This window comes from Diorhabda carinulata, chromosome X (genome assembly GCF_026250575.1).
Source record: "Diorhabda carinulata isolate Delta chromosome X, icDioCari1.1, whole genome shotgun sequence".
NCBI classification, from domain to species: Eukaryota; Metazoa; Arthropoda; class Insecta; order Coleoptera; family Chrysomelidae; genus Diorhabda; species Diorhabda carinulata.
The window spans coordinates 11661124-11682454 of NC_079472.1; the positions used below are offsets into that span (position 1 = coordinate 11661124).

At 29.5% G+C, this 21331-nt stretch overlaps 1 protein-coding gene across 2 annotated transcripts; it reads left to right on the top strand.

Annotated features, from left to right (window-relative positions):
- The first annotated feature begins 555 nt into the window (after positions 1 to 555).
- Positions 556 to 20210, top strand: LOC130902519 (tyrosine-protein kinase Src64B). 2 transcript variants are annotated; one of them, XM_057814723.1, is made up of 7 exons: positions 556 to 783; positions 8598 to 8758; positions 10193 to 10490; positions 12218 to 12471; positions 13650 to 13862; positions 13922 to 14180; positions 15270 to 20210. In XM_057814723.1, exons 2-7 carry the CDS (start codon positions 8692 to 8694, stop codon positions 15718 to 15720), a joined length of 1542 nt encoding a protein of 513 aa, XP_057670706.1. In that variant the 5' UTR covers positions 556 to 783; positions 8598 to 8691; the 3' UTR covers positions 15721 to 20210. The 2 variants fall into 2 exon arrangements, with proteins under 2 accessions (XP_057670706.1, XP_057670707.1); XM_057814724.1 differs by lacking the exon at positions 556 to 783 and adding an exon at positions 6481 to 6697.
- The last annotated feature ends 1121 nt before the right edge of the window (positions 20211 to 21331 follow it).

The window sequence follows — 21331 nt, forward strand, 5'->3', positions numbered from 1 at the left end:
CCATTAGAACATAAAGTACTACTACTGTATGTTCTAAGATGTAGCTCTCTTAAACAAATTTATCTATGAACTGCTCCAAGAAGCATCTAAAATAACAAATTATCAAATACTACTTATTTTTGATTTGATCAATTGAAAAAATCAGGTCAAAAGGTTACTGTAAATATTTAATGTTTTGTTTTTAAAAGCAAAACAAAAATTGGCTTAACCCCCAACCACAGAACTAAATTAACATGACGGCCTTCTTTTTTTATTTCATACTTTCGTGCTATTTACACATCGAGTTTTAATAAAGTGTTAAAAATATTCATATGTACGTTGCACAACATATAAATTACTCGTTCCTTTTACTCCGGACTACGAAAACAAACATACGTAATTTTACAATAAATAGATAAATAATTCAATATATTTCGATTCCTATAATAAAAATTGTGGACTTCTTAATTTTTTTATGTTTTTGAAAACGTACTTAATAATAACTCGAATTAATGATTTGTTTATTATTATTATATTATTTTCAAGTTAAATGCGCGTATTCGATGCGCACAAATTAGTTAGGAAATTTGTCTACTTCAAACTGTCAGTTTTTATTGGTCTATGCGTTAGACATTGTAAAATGGCTGGCGCCGATGGCGGAGAAGTCGATATGTAGTCTGTAGTGTTTACGTTAAGTGAATTACCTTTACTTTTTACTAACATTATATTATAATTATATTATACAGTGTTGTGTGGATATTATAAACAGTTCGGAAACAATATTCGTGTGTAACTTTAAACAAGGTACTTACTATTTACAATTTAGTACTTGCGGATGTCCATTGTTTTGACTTTATCAATAGATAATTGTTCAATTTCGATAATGACGATAATTTTTTTTGAATAAGCTTTATTATTCAATTGAATAGTTATCGTTAAACTTGTTTTAAAAAATGGTATAATCTTAAAAATGCTAATTACCACCTACCTACCTATATGTATATAAAAAACAAAGTTCATTTGCCTCCAGACAGTTTTTTATAAATACCTTTATTTAAATTGATACGTCCTAGCTCATTTAACATCTTTGTTGAACAGTTGCATTCTAAACAATTATGTTGATATACGTACTTTCCTAATTCTTTTTTTTTTATAACTTTTAATTTGATATTTATGTAAGTGATTTGATAATATTAATTACTAGGTGTAGATCGAAATCTATTTTGTAAGTAGTCAATTGTATTGTTTTGTATATCGCGGAAAATCTCACTTTTACAATCAGGTGTTTCCACATTTTGTATACTTTTTTCTCATTTTACTGCCTTACTTTAATCTATTAATTATTATTCTTATGTCCTTGTCATAATTAGATGGTAACGAAGCTGTGTTTGGCACGTTAATTATACAGTATGAGAAAAATACGACTTTTAAAACTAAAAATCTAAGAGAGAATCAAAATATTAGGTGTAATTGTTCTTGGTTATTTTCCACTTTTCATATTTCAATTTTCTATAAAAGTATGCAATAAATGTAGAATATTCCATCTAATCCGATAATAATTCAATTGTGTCCAATTCTGGACATTTTGGAGACCACTTTTTATTTTTTTCTTCAAAAACCTTTATATAATTTTTATATTTTTGTAAACGAATTTTTTTATTCAAAGGGTTTTCTATTTCAACGATAAATCAATTTTGTTGTTTATATATCTAATATACAGTGTGAGTCATTTATATTTTGAAGTTTGAAAATAAAAATGAAACTAAGAGGATGAAAATATTGAAAGGAATATTTTATTGGGTGTTTTCCACTTTTTATATAAATCTCTGCCCCAAGTCTTCAAAAAACATAGAATATTCCAGCTAATCTCATGATAATTCTATTATGTTCAATCCTGGAAATTTTGGAGGCCATTTATAATTTTTTTTCTACAAAAACCTTTGGCATAATTGAAATATTTGTTAAAAAGATTCTTTTATTCAAATAGTTCCTATTTCAATGATTAAATCATTTTTTTCAATTTATATATCTAATATACAGTGTGAGCCATTTGTATCTTGGAGTTTGAAAATTAAAACCAAACTAAAAGGATCAAAATATTAAAAGCAATATTTTCTCGGTTATTTTCCACTTTTCAAATTTCAATTTCTTCTTTCAAAGTCTTCAATAAATGTAGAATATTCCATCTGATATCATAATAATTCTATTGTGTTCAATTCTGGACATTCCGGAGGCCGTTTTTTAATTTTTTTCCTCCAAAATCTTTCCCATAATTCTTATAGTTGTTGAAACGATTTTTTTTATTCAAAGGTTCCTATTTCAATGATTAAATCAATTTTTTTATTTAAATATCTAATATACATTGTGATTCATTTATATTCTAAACTTTACCCTTCTCAAATATTTTAGTGCGGTTATTTTATTGTGTAATGTGGCTAAAAGTTTGAGTGTGTTAAAAATTGACATAATACGTGATTTCTGTGAATTGTGGTCAGTAGGATTCATTTTATTACGTGAAAACTACGAGGAGATTGCTGAATCTAAATGAATCACACTATAGAACAAATAATTATCGATTAATCATTTACGTTAAATTTAGATATCTGCCATTATTATGAACGTTACGTAGTTATTTCATTGAGCTATAACTACAAATTACCTATATTTAGGAAATCCTTTTACAATTTAATTGTTAATCAATCTTTATGTTAATTATTTTCGTGCTTCATTAAAAATGACTCATCTGTAATGATATTGAAAATCGTTATGAGTAATTATTACTTGAGAAAAAAAATATATTTTTCATTTCTGGCACGATTTTATAAACATACTGTGTGAAACAGCCAAATGGAAAAAATCTATTAGTAAATAAATGAAGGTGCTATTTTTCAATTGACTTTTATGTTCGAAATACAACATAATCTATAATAACTGTCAAAATATTGATGGAATAAATCACAATGTTGTCAAATTTCGAAATAAACAATTTTCATTCAAAATGCGATTCTGTATCTCTACAACGTTGCAATATTTCAAAAACAAAAGATCTTGATTTTACGTACATTATAAATGACGAATTTGGTGTGGGCGCGGCTTTACCACACGCAACTGTTCATTTTAAAACGTTCCCATTAAACAAATAATAAAATTGGTTATAAAACGAACAGTTTTTCAGTGAAAATAAACTGCCATTCATAAAATGATTTCTCATGGTATTAATGTAACAGTTCGGTTGAGAATAATTTCATTCATTTCTCATTTTTTTTATTGTGTATAAATTTAGAAGGGAATCTCTTCGAGGGGCCAACAGAAGAGGCATTTAAAGAAGTCAAACAAAAATAAAACACTTGAAATATGAACTTTTTAATGATCTTTATAAATATATATATACACACACACAAGTGTAAGGCATATTTGACGTTCTTGAACGCAGAGAAAAAGAAACGAATCACTTATCGTAAAGTATACGAGGTACGATCGATAAATAAAGAAACTAAAAAATTAATATTTCGACTATAATTTTATATTTATATAATATATACGAGGAACAGTTGAATAATTGAACTGGGATTGTTGATTTTGATTTTAATTGTGATATTTTATTCCACAATCAACGTATACGAGGTGTAGTCGTAAAATTGAGAGATATTGTTATAAAGTTTTGATTTTATGGATTCTCAGCAAAGCGTACAAGTTTTTTCGAGGTACTATGATTAAATGAAGAACCTACTGCTGTAAAATTAACATTTTGGTCGTAATTTTCTATCCATATAGTGTATACGAGGTACGGTCATTAAATAAAGAAGTAGGTGTAGTAAAATTTTGATTTTATGTATATTTTTTCAATCTGTGAAACTTATACGAGGTGCGCTCGTCAAGTGAAAAAATTGTTGCCGTAAACTAAATATTTTTATCATAATTTTTTATACATATAGCCTATACGAGGTGTGGTTATTAAATAAAGAGTTAGATGCTATAAAATTTTAATTTGATCGATATTTTCAATTTCACACAATTTATACAAGGTACCTTCTATCAGTAGGCACACTACTACAATTAAATGAATATTTTAACAATATTTTTTATATTTTATTTAAATAACGGTTATTATAGTCGACGTATACGAGGTGTGGTCATTTAATAAAGATAAAAGTATATATAAAATTTTGATTTTGACCATAATTTTCAATCAATGAAACTTACAAGATGTAAAATGATTGAATAAGGAATCTGCTACTGTAAAATTAACATATTGGTCGTAATATTTTCTAAACATATAGTGTATACGAGGTACGGTCATTAAATAAGAAGTAGGTGTTGTAAAATTTTTATTTTATGTATAGTTTTCAATCTATGAAACGTATACGAGGTACGTTATTAAGTAAGAAAATAGTTGCTTTAAAATAAAGAGTTAAACAAAAATTTTTCGTTTTAGTAACGTTTACAAGGGATGGCCGATAAATAAAGTGGTATTTTAAATTTTAATTTCATCGATGATTTTTATACCGGACAACTTATACGAGGTTCGATGATTGAATAACCAATCTACTTCTGTAAAATTAACATTTTGGTCGTAATTTTCTATCCATATAGTGTATACGAGGTACGGTCATTAAATAAAGAAAGAGGTGTTCTAAAATTTTGATTTTATCTTTATTTTTCAATCCTTAAAACTTATACGAGGTACGATCGTTGAGTAAGAAAATAATTGCTTTAATTTTCATTCCGAACAACTTGGACAAGTAAGAAAATATTGATATAGCACGTACGAGGTGCGGTACAAATTTGTTATTTTATAGATGTTTTCCATTCCACACAATTTATGAGAGGTACCATCTAATAATAAGGAAACTACCGGTATTAAAGTGATATTTCGACCATATTTTTTTTTATTTACATAATATACACGTTAAATATTTATTAATAATAATATTTTGACCAAATTTTTCATTCTATGTTATATCTACGAGGTAAGATCGTTAAATAAGGATCCTATTGCAGTAAAATCAAGATTTCGGTCATAATTTCGTATCATAGAATGTATACGAGGTGCAGTCGTTAAATAAAGAACCTGTTGATGTAATTTCATCAATAATTATCTGTATACAAGGAATGGTAGTTGAATAAACTGATTAATGTTATAAATTTTGCTTTTAACTAATTTTTTATTAACTCATACACTTTATACAAGGTGTGTAAAAGAAATATTTTCTATATTTCTACTTATACATCGTACCATGCTTATCTACAATCATCCTAATCGATATTTGAATATATTTTCCTCATAAAATCGTGCTAAATCTATTTGTATCTTACGAGGAAAAATATACATTCTTGGTATTTATTTGGTAATTTATTATGAATCTGTCATTGTGGCTTCAGATAAAAATTGTAATAAAGATAACACATTTTATCTATAAGATGTAAAACTAACATTTCCATTTATTATTGATATTGCACGTATTTTGACTATATAGAATTAAATATTGGGTAAGTCTTTATGTTTAATTAGAAATTAAAATATATATATATATATATATATATATATATATATATATATATATATATATATATATATATATATATATATATATATACAGGGTTTTAAAGAAAATATCGAAAAATATCTTCTTCGTTATACCACCACCACCAAAATAATAATAATAATAACAAATACATACAGTGTTTTAGAAGAAAAGTAATTAGAATTAAGGCGGAAAACGCAAAAAAAAATTATATTTTCAAAGAATTCTACATACATAATCCCAAAAAAGTACACGTGAAAAACATAAAATTGATTTATGAAGCATATATGTAAATAAAAGTATATAATATTTTTCACAATTTCAAAATTTTTTCAAAAAAATTTTTTTTTCGCTCTCTCCGTCTCTCCCAACCTAACCTAGCCATTTTTTTATGTAAAATAGTCTCCCACCCCATCCAGACACTTTTATTATTCATACTTCGCAAATTCCGTGAAGGTGGTATAACGAATAAGAACCTAACCTAATTTGATATGACGATTTAATTTGGCGTTTTTTAAAACAGATCCACCCGGTATAATTTAACACTGTAGAATGTCGTAACTGGACTTCGCATTAAACACTATTCCACATTATTCGTTTTTTTTTATTGTTTATTAGAAAAACGTATTAAATAGTAAACAAACGTAACATCCTTTATTTAACTACAAGTAATTTAACTTCTTATATAATATGTGTTCGACCTCTACATATTTACAAATATAAAAACAATACGAACGATCGCAGTTTCAGTTCAATCCTTTTTAAATGATAAAATATACAAATTCTTTCGGAATAATAAACTTTCCAGAAAAACTGTTAACCCGGCAACACTGTATATACAATTTGGCGCGTTCTGCAAAGGATAATTATTACTTATCTTAAATTTTTAGTTTTTTTTGTTTATTCGTTAAAGATCGTCGAATAGATATCGTGAATCGAATGTCGAATTATATTATGTACATAATGAAGGACGTACGGCTATTTCCTGTGAGTATATGATCAGTATGTCCGTTTTGAAACCCAGCATACAAAACAGAACATTAGTGTGTGAATGTATTGTTGGTTTTTTTTACTATTCGCAGAAGTTTCCCAGTATGAAACTTGAACGATGTTCAAAGATGAGTGTACTTTTTTTAACTGAAGTTACGGTGTGTTTTTAGGGACTTTTATAGAATCAGCTAACGTATGATTAGGTATGTTATACGAGGTATTTCGTAAATAAATATTTTTATACAAATTTTCTTTAAAATTGTTGGGCATTAGATAGAAATATTAGAAGATCTAAGGGAATCCATTAATCTATTATAATAATTTTTATTCATTTTATTCTTGGAATTATAATCAAACAAAATTTTCGACTTTAATTGACAAATAAGTCCTTTGATATGGCTATGTAATGTTTAATACACAAAGATTTTGGTCTGTTCAAACTTATGATTAAAAAAGAACGAAAACTTTTATTACATCAGGTACATTTTTTATGAAAATTTTAGGATATTTAAAATGGCAGTTTTGAATTCATAAATAGGTTTTATTGCTCTCTTATTTTCAAAAATAGACTATTATTGACAAAAAACGTGGAATTCTCCTTAGGATTTTACTAAATCGAATCTAATTCAAATTATTCAACGATAGCGAACGATAGATTCCATTTATTTTATGTTTGAATCCTTGTATTTTTGAAATTTTCGTTTTTAACATAGTTTTTATCAATTTATTTCAATATCTGAATTGTTTTTTCCTTCTTTTTGGTGCATTATACTCCAAACTATTTTAAAAAGGACCTTTTTCCTCAATGGACTTGGATTTTCATCTATTTCTCTCAATATCTGTCGTTCTTTCCAGGACATGGATTTATATCTAATTTCTCTCAATATCTGTTCTTCTTGGACATTTTTTACAGTATACATATCCCAAACTCTTTGAAAAAGGACCTTTAATACTTTTTATATATTTCTTCCTTCCAGGACAAGGATTTATATCAATATCTGTCCTTCCTGGACATTTTATTACAGTATATATACCCCAAACTCTTTGAAAAAGGTCCTTTAATATTTTTTTTATACTTCTTCCTTCCAGGACATGGATTTTTATCTATTCCTCTCCATACAGGTGCTGAAATAGGGGTAGTGAAAAATAATTTCTCGAAAAATTTCTTTTCATAACCAATTCTTTCTTTAGGGGTTGATTTTAAGAATTGAAACGTTAAGAAAACGAGGGTTACAGTAACCATAATAACCTAAAACTTTGAACAATAATTATTTAGCAATTTTATATCAAATTAATACGAAAAAAAAACATTTTTCAAGTAAATTGAGTAGGTTTTCAAATAGGGGTGGATTTTGAAGATTGAAACATTGAGAAAATGAGGATTTATGTGACTTTTATATCCTAGAATATGCAAAAATTTTATAATTTCATATTTTAAGATCCGATTAATACTGAAAAACATATTTTTTTTAACTATTTTTCCTTTTGAGATGGGTTTTAAAGAACTCTGTGTCCTTTCCTTTTCTCTTCTTTCAAGAAACTAATGGCGCCCGCGCTTTCGCGCTACGTCGGTTTCTCATGTGTTCTCGGGAATGTGAACAGAACAGACCAGACTTGCATTTGCTTGCTTTATATTTTACTTAAACATTATCATTAGACTCGTCCCTTTTTGTAATTTCATATATAAATATTATTTTCTTCATAAAACTTCTTTAATTTGAATATATATCCCAATAGTCAATAACATTGTTCGATCATTTGAACAGATCAATTCTTCGCGCGCTTCTCTTATTGGAGCCGCCATTAATTTCTTAGCTCGGGCCAATCAATCGCGTGAACGATCACTCTTGTCCAGAATTTCCAATACAGGGACTTTCGATGACGCCATTTAACAGCTGATATTGAAATTAGTACAGAAACAGTGAGACAACACGTACATTATTGATTCTAAAAAAGTTATTCGATTTCATCTTGTCGCATATAAATTTTTTGAAGGATAGTATATTTAATTATCATCATTTACATAAATTAAAGAAATCATTTGTGTATAAAAGAAAATAGAATATAATAATTAAAGCTGTAATATCTTATATTTTGTTCCAGATGCGTAATCATCATCGTCGACGATATATGAAAATAATGACAACACTTTAGAACACGCAACAGCTGTGTGAGACAACAATAAACGATATTCGTTATGGGGAATTGTTGTTGTTGCGGCAGTCGGGCCTCTTTACCGGCCAAACAAAAAGAGGCGGACTTCGGTAAATATTATTTTCAAATTTTTTTTCCATATTATTTAGTTTTTAATAAAAAACGGCTATAAAAAACTATTCATTTTAAAGCAAATTTTAAATTAATACGAGGGTAATTGATTTGTAAATCGTACACACGTGATCTATTATAGTCCGGTAACATTATGTAACGTTGTAACCTATTATGGTCCGGGAAATTTAATTTTTTTTTCAATATTATGTCTCTAAGTATGAATATTTCGGTCTCCAATATACATTTCGCCGAAGCTTAAGGCACAGTTGCAAGTACAGTTTAAGTCACAGAGTATTTTACTCTGATATCTTTTTTATTTTTGATAATACAAAAAAATTGTAAACGTCAAAATTGTAGGAAATTTTATGCTCTATAACGTGATAAAACTAAAAATCGTTTATTTATGTTGTAATATCAGTAAAAATAACAAAAATAAATTAATATTATATGGAAATATAGGGGAAAAGTTTATGAAAAAGTTGGTGTTTTCAAATTTCGAAAATTCAAAATGGCCGCCGCGAAAATTGAATTTACAGACATATTTTTTGATCGGTATTTATTTCATTATTATTAAAAATTTCGAGAAGTGATTTTTTGTAATCGATAGAAGAGGTGTGGTTTAATATCCAAAAAAAAATTACATATTTTTTTAACATTAATTAGAAAAAATTCTTTTTAGTTTTTTTTAATATTCATGATAAAAAAATAATTTTTACTTTTATAGTTATCTATTTCGTCTAAAAATGTACTAATTGAATTTAATATACAGGACGTCCTAATAAAATAAATTTTCAATATATATTTTAAAACAAAATGTGTATTTATATAAAAAACAATAAAGGTCAACTATTATGAATTAAAATATGTTACTACATACTAACTTATCATGTATTTGGTTTACTATTGAAATATACGAGGGTTAATTGATAAATTGATTGACTTAAAAGTGTTTCATGAGTCTGTAGACTCCAACTTTGATATAGAACAACAGAATCAATAATAATCGATACAAACAAAAAAAACAAGTTATAAAGGACAATGAAGTTCATCTACTTCTTTGACTGCCTCAGGGGTTCAACAACAGCTCTTTTACTAACATGGCGAAGTTTTTAGCTTCGAGTGGTACCACAGCCACACTATTCGCCGGATTTATCGCCCTGAAATCAAAAACATCGTAAAACGAATCGATTGAGGACATCCAAACAAATGTATTTAGTGAGGTTCGATTTAGAGTCTTCAACGACTGGAATAATCTCTATAGTTGTTGTATTAGTACCCGGTGGGCAACTAAAAACAACAACGTTAACCAACTTACCGTCTTCAGAGACTGAGGTTTGCCGGACAGTGTAATTTTGAGTGTTGGTGTGATGGTAGTGCAAAAAGTGTTTTTAGTGGGATTACATATCCTAATATTGGACTGTTTGTTTCAGTGAGAATAACCCATCCACCATTTATCGAAAACTTCCCTAAAGATCAGAGTTCTGTGAGCAGCAGCCGTCCGGAGGAACGATACCGACCGACACCAACCAAACCCAGATCCATAATGGTGGCGATGTACAATTACGAAGCCAGAGACAGTCAAGACGTTTCGTTCAAAAAAGGCGATCGAATGGAAGTCATAGACGATTCCGAAGGCGATTGGTTGAAAGTTATACATCTAACTACCAAAGAAAAAGGATACATTCCGGGGAATTACGTAGCGCAGGAAAAGAGCGTCGAAAGCGAAGAGTAAGTCGAACGAACCGAAACTTATTTTAATGATAAAACTTGTTAATTTATATTATTTTATTGCTATCAACAGGAAATGGAGTCATCTCGCTGTGACTATTATTGATAAAAAACGTGGAATTCCCATTAGGTTTCACTGAATTGATTCTAATCCAAATTATTTAACGATAAAGAACCATAAATTCCATTTATTTTGGATTTGGTTCCTTGTGTTTCTGATATTTTCGTTCTTAGCTTCAATTTCTTTCGATATCTGAATTGTTTTTTTCTTCCTGGACACTTTTTAGTGCATATATACCCGAAATTATTTGAAAAAGGACCTTTAATATCATTTTTGTGTATATTTTTCTTCCAAGACATGGATTTTGAACTATTTCTCTCAATATCTGCCCATCCTGGACATATTTTATAGCAAATATACCCAAAATTCTTTAAAAATGAACCTTTAATATTTTTTTATATACTTCGCTCTTCAAGGATATGGATTTTGATTTATTACTCTCAATATCTGTTTTTCCAGGACATTTTTTACAGCATATGTTCCCCAAACTTTTTAATAAAGGACCTTTGATATTCTTTTATATACCTTTTCCTTTCAGGACATTTTTGATAGCATATATATTCTAAACTCATTGAAAAAGGTCCTTTAGTATTATTTTTATATACATTTTTCTTCCAGGACTAAGTTTTTGATCTATTTCTTTCAACAACTGATTTTTTTATTCATTTTTATCCTTCAAACCTATTTTTTCCCTCCTATTGCTATATATTTCTCTATTTATTTCATTTTTTCCCCATTTTCTCTCTTTGTATCCATTGAATCTGTTTTTTTCCTACATCTTTGTTCATATGTTCGCCTAGTTAACTAATCACCCCTATTTACGGATGCATTTTTTTGTATTTTTGTCTCTTTCCATTTAAACCAATTTCCCTTTTTTTGTTTTACATATTACTCTCTCAATATCACCTTTATTTTTCTTCCCTTTTTACCTTTGTACTTTTTTTTTGTTTTTTACCCTACATCTTCCTTGATCATATTCTCCCTTTTCAACAAATTTTCTTTAATTATTCAATTTACTATATATTTTCCTCATTTTTCGCCTCTTTTATTTTTTAAACCTATTTTATTCTCCTATTGCTTCATATTTCTCTATTTCTTGTTTTTTTCTTCTCTTTTATACTTTGAATCTTATTCTTTTCCTTTTTTTCTTTTTCTTTCTGGTACATAAATTCTATTTTTAATTTATTTCCCCTATTTACTCAATTTACTACTACATATATCTCTTATTTTCCCTCTTTTATCTTTAAACCTATTTTCTTGCTACATATTTCTCCATTTTTTCATGATCTTTCTTGTTTTTTTTTTCTCTTGTATCTTTTGAACCTGTTTTTTTCTTTTTTCTACTTCTTTTCTAAACATGTGTTCTCTTTAAAACGAATCTTCCCTATTCACTCCCATCATTTTCTAATTTTCTCCCCTTTCATCATTCTAACATCTTCTTTGTTTATATGCTCCCCTTCCAACTAGTTTCCTCTTTTTACTCAACTTCCTGTTCTATTTCTCTCATTATCTTCCTTATTTTTTTTCCTTTATCCTTTGCAGCTATTTCTGTTTCTCTTCCGCATCTTTTTCTAAATTTAGTTTCAATATTCCTTCTCCAGCATTCACTGTTGTTTTCATTTTATTATTCTTTTATTGTCTGAATCTAATTTTATTTGAATTTCAGTTGGTTCTTCGAGAACGTATCTAGAAAAGAAGCAGAAAAATTACTTCTATGCGAAGAAAATCCAAGGGGTACTTTTCTAGTCCGTCCCTCCGAGCACAATCCCAAAGGATACTCGCTGTCCGTGAAAGATTGGGAAGAATACAGGGGATACCACATTAAGCATTACAAAATTAAACCTTTAGATAATGGCGGATTTTACATATCCACCAATAAGACATTCGACAAACTGTCAGATTTAGTAAATGCGTATACCAGTAAGTAACAGGACTTTTTTAAAAACATGATTTCAACGTTTTTTTCGAATATTTATTTATTTAGACCATATGAATTTCTTAAAAAGTGTATTAGAACATTTTTTCTTGATGTACTTTATCCTTTCAGGGCATATTTTACAACAGAAAAACTTCAAATATCTTAACAAGTAAATTATGATATATCTCCTTCCTCTTCCGGGACACTTGTTACAACATATATACCCCAATTAACTTAAAAAGTGAACTCTCATATTGTTTTTGGTGTATTTTCTTCTTCCAGGACAATTTTTGGGACACACTGACCTCAAATACCCCAAAAAGTGTACTCTGTCACATTTTTTATGTACTTTCCACCTCCAAGGACAATTTTTGGGACACATAGACCCCAAATATCTTAAAAAGTAAACTCTGATATTTTTTGGTGTATTTTTTCCTTCAAGGACAATTTTTGGGACATATAGACTCCAAATACTTTAAAAAATAAACTCTGATACATATGTTTGTATACTTTTTCTTTGCAGGACAATTTTTGGAATGTTTAGGTCCCAAATTCCTTTAAAAGTGAATTTTAATAATTTTTTCATATATTTTTTCCTTCCAAGACATTTTTCGCAACATGAAACTCTTTAAAAAGTGTATTTTGATATTTTTTTGGCGTTTTATTTCCTTCCAGGACAATTTTTTGAGCATATGGACCCAAGAGGTACCTTAAAAATTAAACTTTAATATTTTTTCTCCTTTCTTTCCCCTTTCTCACCATATTCCAATATTTCCAGATATCCTTCAACTTGGTTTTCCCATGATCTCCTTTATTGGTTTCCTTGTTCATGACCAGGGATGAACGATAGTATATATCCGTATATTCTAACCTTTATAGTACTTGTTTCTCCATTCGGATCCTTATTTCTTGGTCCTTGGGTGCTTGGTATCATTCTTTTATAGCTTTTACGGTCCTAGGTTATTTTTCTGTCTTACAACCTCAGTTTTTTCATCTTGTGTGCCATTTCTAGTCTTGTAGTAGTTATTATATTTTAAATTGATGTATAATCCTCCTTAAGCACCAGAGCTATTAGTGACTTATACAGACCCCTTTAATCACCAGATCTAGTTCCAAATTACTTAAACGACAAAATTTGATGCGAACTAATTCATTTTGACTTTCTAATATCAATTTACAGAAAATGCTTATGGTTTATGCCATGTACTATCGAAACCTTGTAAACGCCCCCAACCGACGATGTGGGATCTCGGTCCTACGTACAGGGACAAATGGGAAATATCCAGAGACGAAGTGATATTGATACGTCGTCTCGGACGGGGTAATTTCGGCGAAGTCTACTACGGAAAATGGAAAAACAACATCGAAGTGGCTGTGAAAACTTTAAGGGAAGGTAAACGATTCCGTTCGATATTCAAAAGAGATTTTGTAAAACTGTCAGTTTCAATTCAGGTACCATGTCGACTGCTGCTTTCTTAGAAGAAGCGGCCATCATGAAGAAATTCCGACACAAGAGGTTGGTAGCTTTATACGGGGTGTGCAGCGAACAAGAACCCATCTACATCGTCCAGGAATATATGAGTAAGGGTAGTTTATTGGATTTCTTACGTAAAGACGAGGGTAGGCATCTCCAATTCGAAGATTTGGTTTATATCGCTTTCCAAGTTGCTTCCGGCATGGAATATTTGGAATCCAAACAGTTGATTCACAGGTAAGGCTGATTTTATACGTGGTGTGGGCGAAAAATTGAGTTGATAATGTTTATAAGGTGATGATTGCGCTTTTACTAATCATTTTTTTTTCATAACTTGAAAGAATTAGAAGCCCAAGAGTGTTAATCATGATGATTAGGGTCAAAGAAGAAGACTCATAGTGACCAAAAACTCGTTTTATCGTAAAGAAGAAGAAAACTATTGCCTTATGTTGTTTCCACGAATGGGTTTATCCACTTTTGATACATTTTCATCTGTTTTTAAAATCGAAAGACGTTTTTCTTCTCCATTTGCCTCATTTTCATGGGTTTTGTCTAACTTCTGGCTCATTTTCATCTGTTTTTGAGGAGGAATGATGTTTTTTATCTTAATTTAACTCATTTTCGCTTTAAAGTCGTTCATACCACTTGAAAAAACTCTTCAAAGCTACTAAATTATCGTCATAGATAAATTTCGACTTCTCTTAAGGTTCAGTGACACTTTTTCAACTTCGATAGTTCAAGATCCACGTTTTACAACCATTACATCAGCTAGAACTGGTTCAAACTTGTTTTGACTTATTTTTACACAAATAAATTCATATTCTATATAAAGAACACTTTATTGAACTTTAAATAACACATCACAAGTTTTAAGGCCCCCATAATGGTAATTTACTGTTATTTAAGGACTGACTGTAACTGGTTCAAACACATCACTTTTTGTCTCGACACGGGAGGACATGACTTTAAATGAATGACATATAAATATTTTTTATTTAAACCTCGTATTAACACAATAAATATTATGACTCCACCATTATTACAGCTCATTATTATTCACTACTATATCTAAAAATCCCCTCAACTTCTAAGGTCCCTATAAGATTATTATTTAGGGGCCATAACAGATTCAAACGTATTTAAATAGATGCAGTATAAATATTTATTGGTTAAACCTCGTTTTAACACAGAAAGATTCATTATTATTGACTACTCTATCTAAAAACCCCTTTTCTGTATCCTAAATTGTTATTTAGGGGCCCTAACAGGTTTAAACATATTTAAATAGATGATAGATAGATAGATTAACAAAAAATTTGTTTTTAGGGACCTAGCCGCAAGGAACGTTCTAATAGGCGAGAACAACGTCGCTAAAATATGCGATTTCGGATTAGCCAGGGTAATAGAAGACAATGAATACTGTCCGAAACAAGGTTCCCGTTTCCCAGTAAAATGGACGGCGCCCGAAGCCATAATATACGGTAAATTTTCCATAAAATCGGATGTGTGGTCGTACGGTATACTATTAATGGAACTATTCACCCTCGGACAAGTACCTTACCCCGCTATGCACGGTAGAGAAGTCATAGATCTAGTTGAGAAAGGTTACAGGATGCCGAAACCGACAACCCACGAAGTACCCGACGAAATCTATCAAATAATGTTGAACTGTTGGGACGCCAATCCGGAAAAGAGACCGACTTTCGAATTCCTGACGCACTATTTCGAAGGATTCAACGTTACGTCCGAAGTTCCTTACAGGGAAGTACCGGATTAAAATCCCATACGACGAACCGACTTCTTCGACCAATAAATTTTGTCTTAACAGTTATGAATCTCTCATAAAGGCTCTTATATATGTGACAATCATTTTAAACGGTTTAACAAATTCTGTTAAGATGACGGTTACCTCAAGCTGATACACATCTTTTTTTTTATCTGTCACGAACTAAGCTAGATCTCATTTAGTTTTATAAATGTCTGATTTGTTTCCTATCAAATCCTTCCCGGATGGTAACGTTCAAATAATCGATTGGTTTCCGGAAAGTTAAAACAAACAATAAATCTGGTTTAAGGCTCTTTGTAAACGCACTTAATAATTCGAATTATTTTGAAAAAATATGCGTTTTTGTATCAAACTTTTCCATTTAAACCGATGAATTGCTCAAATTGTTGGACGGTTATCTTTCTAAAAGGACTCTGAGAACCTTTTAATCAAATTTTCTATCAATAATCAATAAAAATTGTCTGAGGCGATTCAAAACGATTCTGAAACTACTCAAGTTATGATTTGGGGTAGATCTGGATCATTTATGGTGTTTAATTAAATTACAAATAAACTGGAACCTTCTCTTTCGTCCCTGATTTAAAAGCTCTCATCATTTTCTACTTGAATTGTTAAATGGTTGGATGGTTACTTTCAAAAAGACATTCACATGTCTATGGTGATATAAAATGATTCCCAAACAATTTAATTTTAATTTGGGGTATTTCTAGATTATTTAGAGTGTTTATTCAATTGTACATAAAACGTAACCTCTTATTTCCTAAACTGCTTGGTTACTAATTTGGGACATCTAGTTTATTACGTTCTTCAAAAAGCTCAGTTTTCAATTTTCACCTAGACAATATATGACGTTGAATCCAAAATTGTGTCTTTTATTCGCCCCTAAATCGAAATTGCTACTCAAAAACACATTTTTGGTTCAAAATAGTTGGACGGTTGCTTTTAAAAATGCTTTCATTCATCTAAGGTGATTCAGAACCCTCTTCAATCTATTTTAATTCTTAATTTGGAATATCTAGTTTGTAAAATTCAATTGTGTATGAGCCAGAACCTTTTATTCAGCCCCTAAATTGAAACTGCCATCGCTTATCTTCAAAAATGCATTTTTCTGTATAAATGCTTCAATAATTGAATAATTGATTTTGAAACGGCATATGATATGATCCAAAACGTTTTCTAAATATCTCTGATTCCCAATTTGGGACAGATCTAGATAATGTAGAGTGTTTAATCCATAAGAAATCTCCATTTTATATCAACTTGTATCATTTATATGAATAATTTTGTATTTAAAAATCCTTCAATAATTGCATAATTGTTTTGGAATGAGCAAATGATATGGTTCAACATGTTGTCCAATCTGATCTATACAATGCAAGATGCTCGATTCAGTATTTCATCTCTAATCTAATGGTTGATGGGATACTTTTGGAAACAATATATAGAATACTTCCATCCCGAATCAAAAACTTTATCATTCATCCTCATATTTTTCTATTTAAACCATTGAAAGGTTTCCAATAACCACAACCTTTTATTCAGCTCCTAAATCAATATTTCCATTATAAATTTCTAAAAAATTAAATTTGAATCGTTTTCGAAAGTACTATAATGTAAATCTGGAAAATAAAGTGTCCGAAATGCTTGATTTGCAATATTTTTTTGATTTATTAATCAAATCAGCAATGGTACTATTGATGAATTGATGCTTCCATTCTCCAAGTATGTTGATGGATTTTATTATTGACGAAACGCCGTCCAACTTAGGAGCAGATTTGGCAGACAATAAATTTTTCGAACGTTTACTAGAGCCTTTTTAATAAAAAAATTATAGTTTATTTGTGATATTTTTAGATCATAATTTTGACTAGTCACTCAAATAGTGAAGCTAACATTTTTTTATTGTATTTTTTATGAAAACTCCAATACATCACGAACGAAAAATAACCAGATTAAGTCCAATTGGATACTTAATTTCATTTTATTCTATTTTTTTTAATATTATATTCGAATTTTACGATAAGTGTACTAAAGTTGAGTACAGTCTTATTTCGCAATGTAATATTTTTGAAATTTAATTATGCCGTCCGTTTTACGTATGACATTTGACAGATTTATCGTTTATATAGACCCTTTAGGTACTGGGAGTATAGTGGCATGGTTTAAATTGATAATCAATTTACATTTTGATTTAACAGCTTCCCAAAAAAGTTTATTTTGAAAAATATTTGACTTTTGGAACGTTTATAAGCAAAATCAAAATGTGTTCCATGTATTTTGATGTTTCTTTTTCATTTTAGTAAAATTACTTCTACTAGTTCGGTTCCTGGACATTAACACGTTGACTGAGTGTTTCTTGTTCTTTGTTATTCTTCCAAAAAATGTTTGTTTTTTGAACAATAATTGAGTTTTGGAATGTGCAAATATAAAAACAGAATTTTTTTCATGTATTTTGATGTGTCTTTTTCATTTTAGTACAATTACTTCAACTATTTCGGTCCTTGGACATCAACACGTTGAGTGAGTGTTTCTTGCTCTTCATTCTTCTTTCAAAAAGTAGTTTTGTACCTATTTTTGAAAAATATTTGAATTTTGGAACGGTCAAAAGCGAAAACAAAATTTACTTGATATATTTCGATTTTCTTTCTTCATATTGCTAAAATTAATGTTCCCGCACATTAACACCTTGACGGAGTGTCTGTTATTCTTGAATCTTTTTCAAAAAAGTAATTTTTGTACACTATTAACACGCTGACTGAGTGGCTGTCAAAATATAACCCTTTTGGTTTTATTGACAATACCATTTTGTGACAATAATTTTGAGTTATCAGAGAAAAAAATGAGAAATTTCTCCAATTCCATACGCCAACTATACAATAACCAACCAAACTTACCCGATACAGTATCGGGTAGCGATACCCAAAACAAGAGGAGTATCACCATAGTTAGATACTTAAAAAAAGACTGTACTTAATGGATCATTTAGAAAAAAAATATGTTTCGACTAAAATATCCGAAGCAAAAAAAACTAACACACGATTATAGTTTAGATTCGATTAGAATATCAAGTGCAAATCAAAATTGTATCAGGATACACTTCGATTTGCATTCCTAAATCTAAAGTGTCCTATTTCCAGAATTTAACTTTTTATATAAACATTTTATACTTTCGATAACATTTTTTAAATCGATATAACGAGAATTTATTAGACGTGGTGTTCGAAAATAATTATTTCCTATTCTGTTGATGTCTTGTGTGTATTCTCGTGTATTTTACTCGGTTATATCATCAAAATGTACCATATCGTTGAGTAATCATTTACAAAAACAATTCTCTTATCTTAGGGGATTTTTTTGGGTTAAAATACCTTTTAAATTGAGATTTATATACCGGATGATGGTTACCAATTTTATACATCCTACTATTCCAAATAAATACTCGTTTGAATAAATTATGAATTGATTAAACATTTAAAACCCTGTATTTTTGTAAATCATCACTCAGATTAAATTAAATGTCTCACAGTATCTCCCTACCTGTCATCTTCCTCCTCTCCTGTAATTTTCTCTTTTTATAGCAATCCAAATTCAGTTCTAGAACGTTTTAGACCCCTATAGATTATTCTTAAACAATTTAGAGAGTGCTGTGAAACTGGCGAGCCATCTACAATATTAATATGGGTAAAAACTAGGTTCTAGACCATTTTATAACCCTCAGATTATTCTATAACAATTGACAGCGATCTACGATGTTGACATGGGAAAAAACGAGGTTCTAGAATATTTTAGACTCACCGATTATTCTAGACAATTTTAGGACCTTCCAGATTATTCTCACACAATTTAGAGAGATTTACGATGATAGTGTAGCAAATAACTTGGTTCTAGAAATTTTTAGAGCCCTCAAAATTATTCTCTAAAAATTGAAAGCTATCTATATGAGAGAAAAACAACGAAAAACTAGAGTAGAACATCTATGTAGATTCTGGAAGGAAAGTACTTCATAAATTGTTGGGTCTCCGCCATCTTGAATGTCAACGGGAATGGAAGTGACGTCATCTGTCAATTGTGTCAGTCATCCTCGATTTTTTGTTATTTTGATCCTTTCTAGTACTTAAATTCCATAAAGAGACTGTGAGACATAATAGTGTGTGATAAATCGAATCTGTGTATGGGACGTTAATTTTCGCGTGCTTCAATTTTGTCTTGGTGCAATAGTGGTATATTTTCTATACGGATATTTTAAAAATTCTAGATGATAAAATTATTTTATCTACGATTAGTTAGAGGTGCATGTGTGTTTGTATTTTAGTGTTATAAAAAAAATGATTTTTCGTCCGTTTCGATCGGATATACAGTCACGTCAAATATATTCATTTTTATTTTCTTTATTTTTTAAGAAAGCCATATGTTAAAAAAATTTTATAGGAACAATATAACTTTTGTAAATATAGCAAGTACTGAATAAAATAGCGTCTTGATTTCGTTTGGTTTTATTTCTTCTTTTTGGGTTCAAATAAAGCAGCTATTTGGCAAACAATGAGAAATCAGTAGATGTAATTCGGTTTTTCTCACATAGTCAGTGAATCCAGTATTCTAATAATCCTCCATTAATTGATTTTATTTTTATTACACGCAGCGCCATCTGTTCGATAATATCCAAACTTGAATATAAAATCTACTATACAGTGAGAAAATGATAGAATTGAGTATATAGTTGGGCATTTTTCAGATAGATGACGCTCTCTTAATTATTCTAATAGTCATCTATTGAGATATTTTATTTTTTTAATACATGCAGCTCCATCTTTTCGAGAATATCCACACTCTAAGCTAAAACCTACTGTACAATAAGAAATTAGTAAAATTTATAATCTAGTTTTATCTTTCTGGCATAGAGGGCGCACCAAGCGTTATTCTAATGATCCTCCATTATTTTATTTTCATTACAGGCAGCACCATCTGCACGATAATATCCAAACTATTAAATTCACAAGAATATTCACACTTCCAAGTTATAATTTACTGTAGAATAATGAATTGGTAGAATTTGGGATGTAGTTCGACGTTTCTGAGATAGAGGACGCTCTCTATGTGATTCTTATAATCCGCCATTGCTATGTTTTATTCTCTAATAAACACAGTGCCATCTGTTAAATAATACCCAACTGTACTCCCCAATATACTGTATAGTAATAAATTAGTAGAATTTTGATTGTAGTTTTAGTACTCTGGGATAGAGGGCGAAACGTGTACTATCCATTGTCTTATTTTATTTTGTTAATACATGCAGCGCCATCTTCTCGGTAACACCCAAACTTTACTATTTAATCACCTGTACAGTAAGAAATTGGTAGAATTTATAATGTAGTTTGGACACTCTGGCATAGAGGGCGCACATAATATTATTCTAATAGTCGTCCATTGTTATATTTCAATCTACTGTACTGTAGCAGTATTTAAAAATGAATATTTCCCACTTTTCTGCTCTTAATAATAATAAAAACACCTGATATCAGGGGTGAAAGTTGTTTTTCTATTTTCATATTGTCTATATTGAGAAAATATCTTGTTCTTAGATCTACACGTAAATTGTTGAACT

Coding starts and splice junctions, on each gene's coding strand:
- LOC130902519 (XM_057814723.1), top strand. CDS start 8,692: ATGGGGAATTGTTGTTGTTGCGGCAGTCGGGCCTCTTTACCGGCCAAA. Junction 10,491..12,217: donor AAGAGCGTCGAAAGCGAAGA/GTAAGTCGAACG, acceptor TTTGAATTTCAG/TTGGTTCTTCGAGAACGTAT. Junction 13,863..13,921: donor TGTGAAAACTTTAAGGGAAG/GTAAACGATTCC, acceptor GTTTCAATTCAG/GTACCATGTCGACTGCTGCT.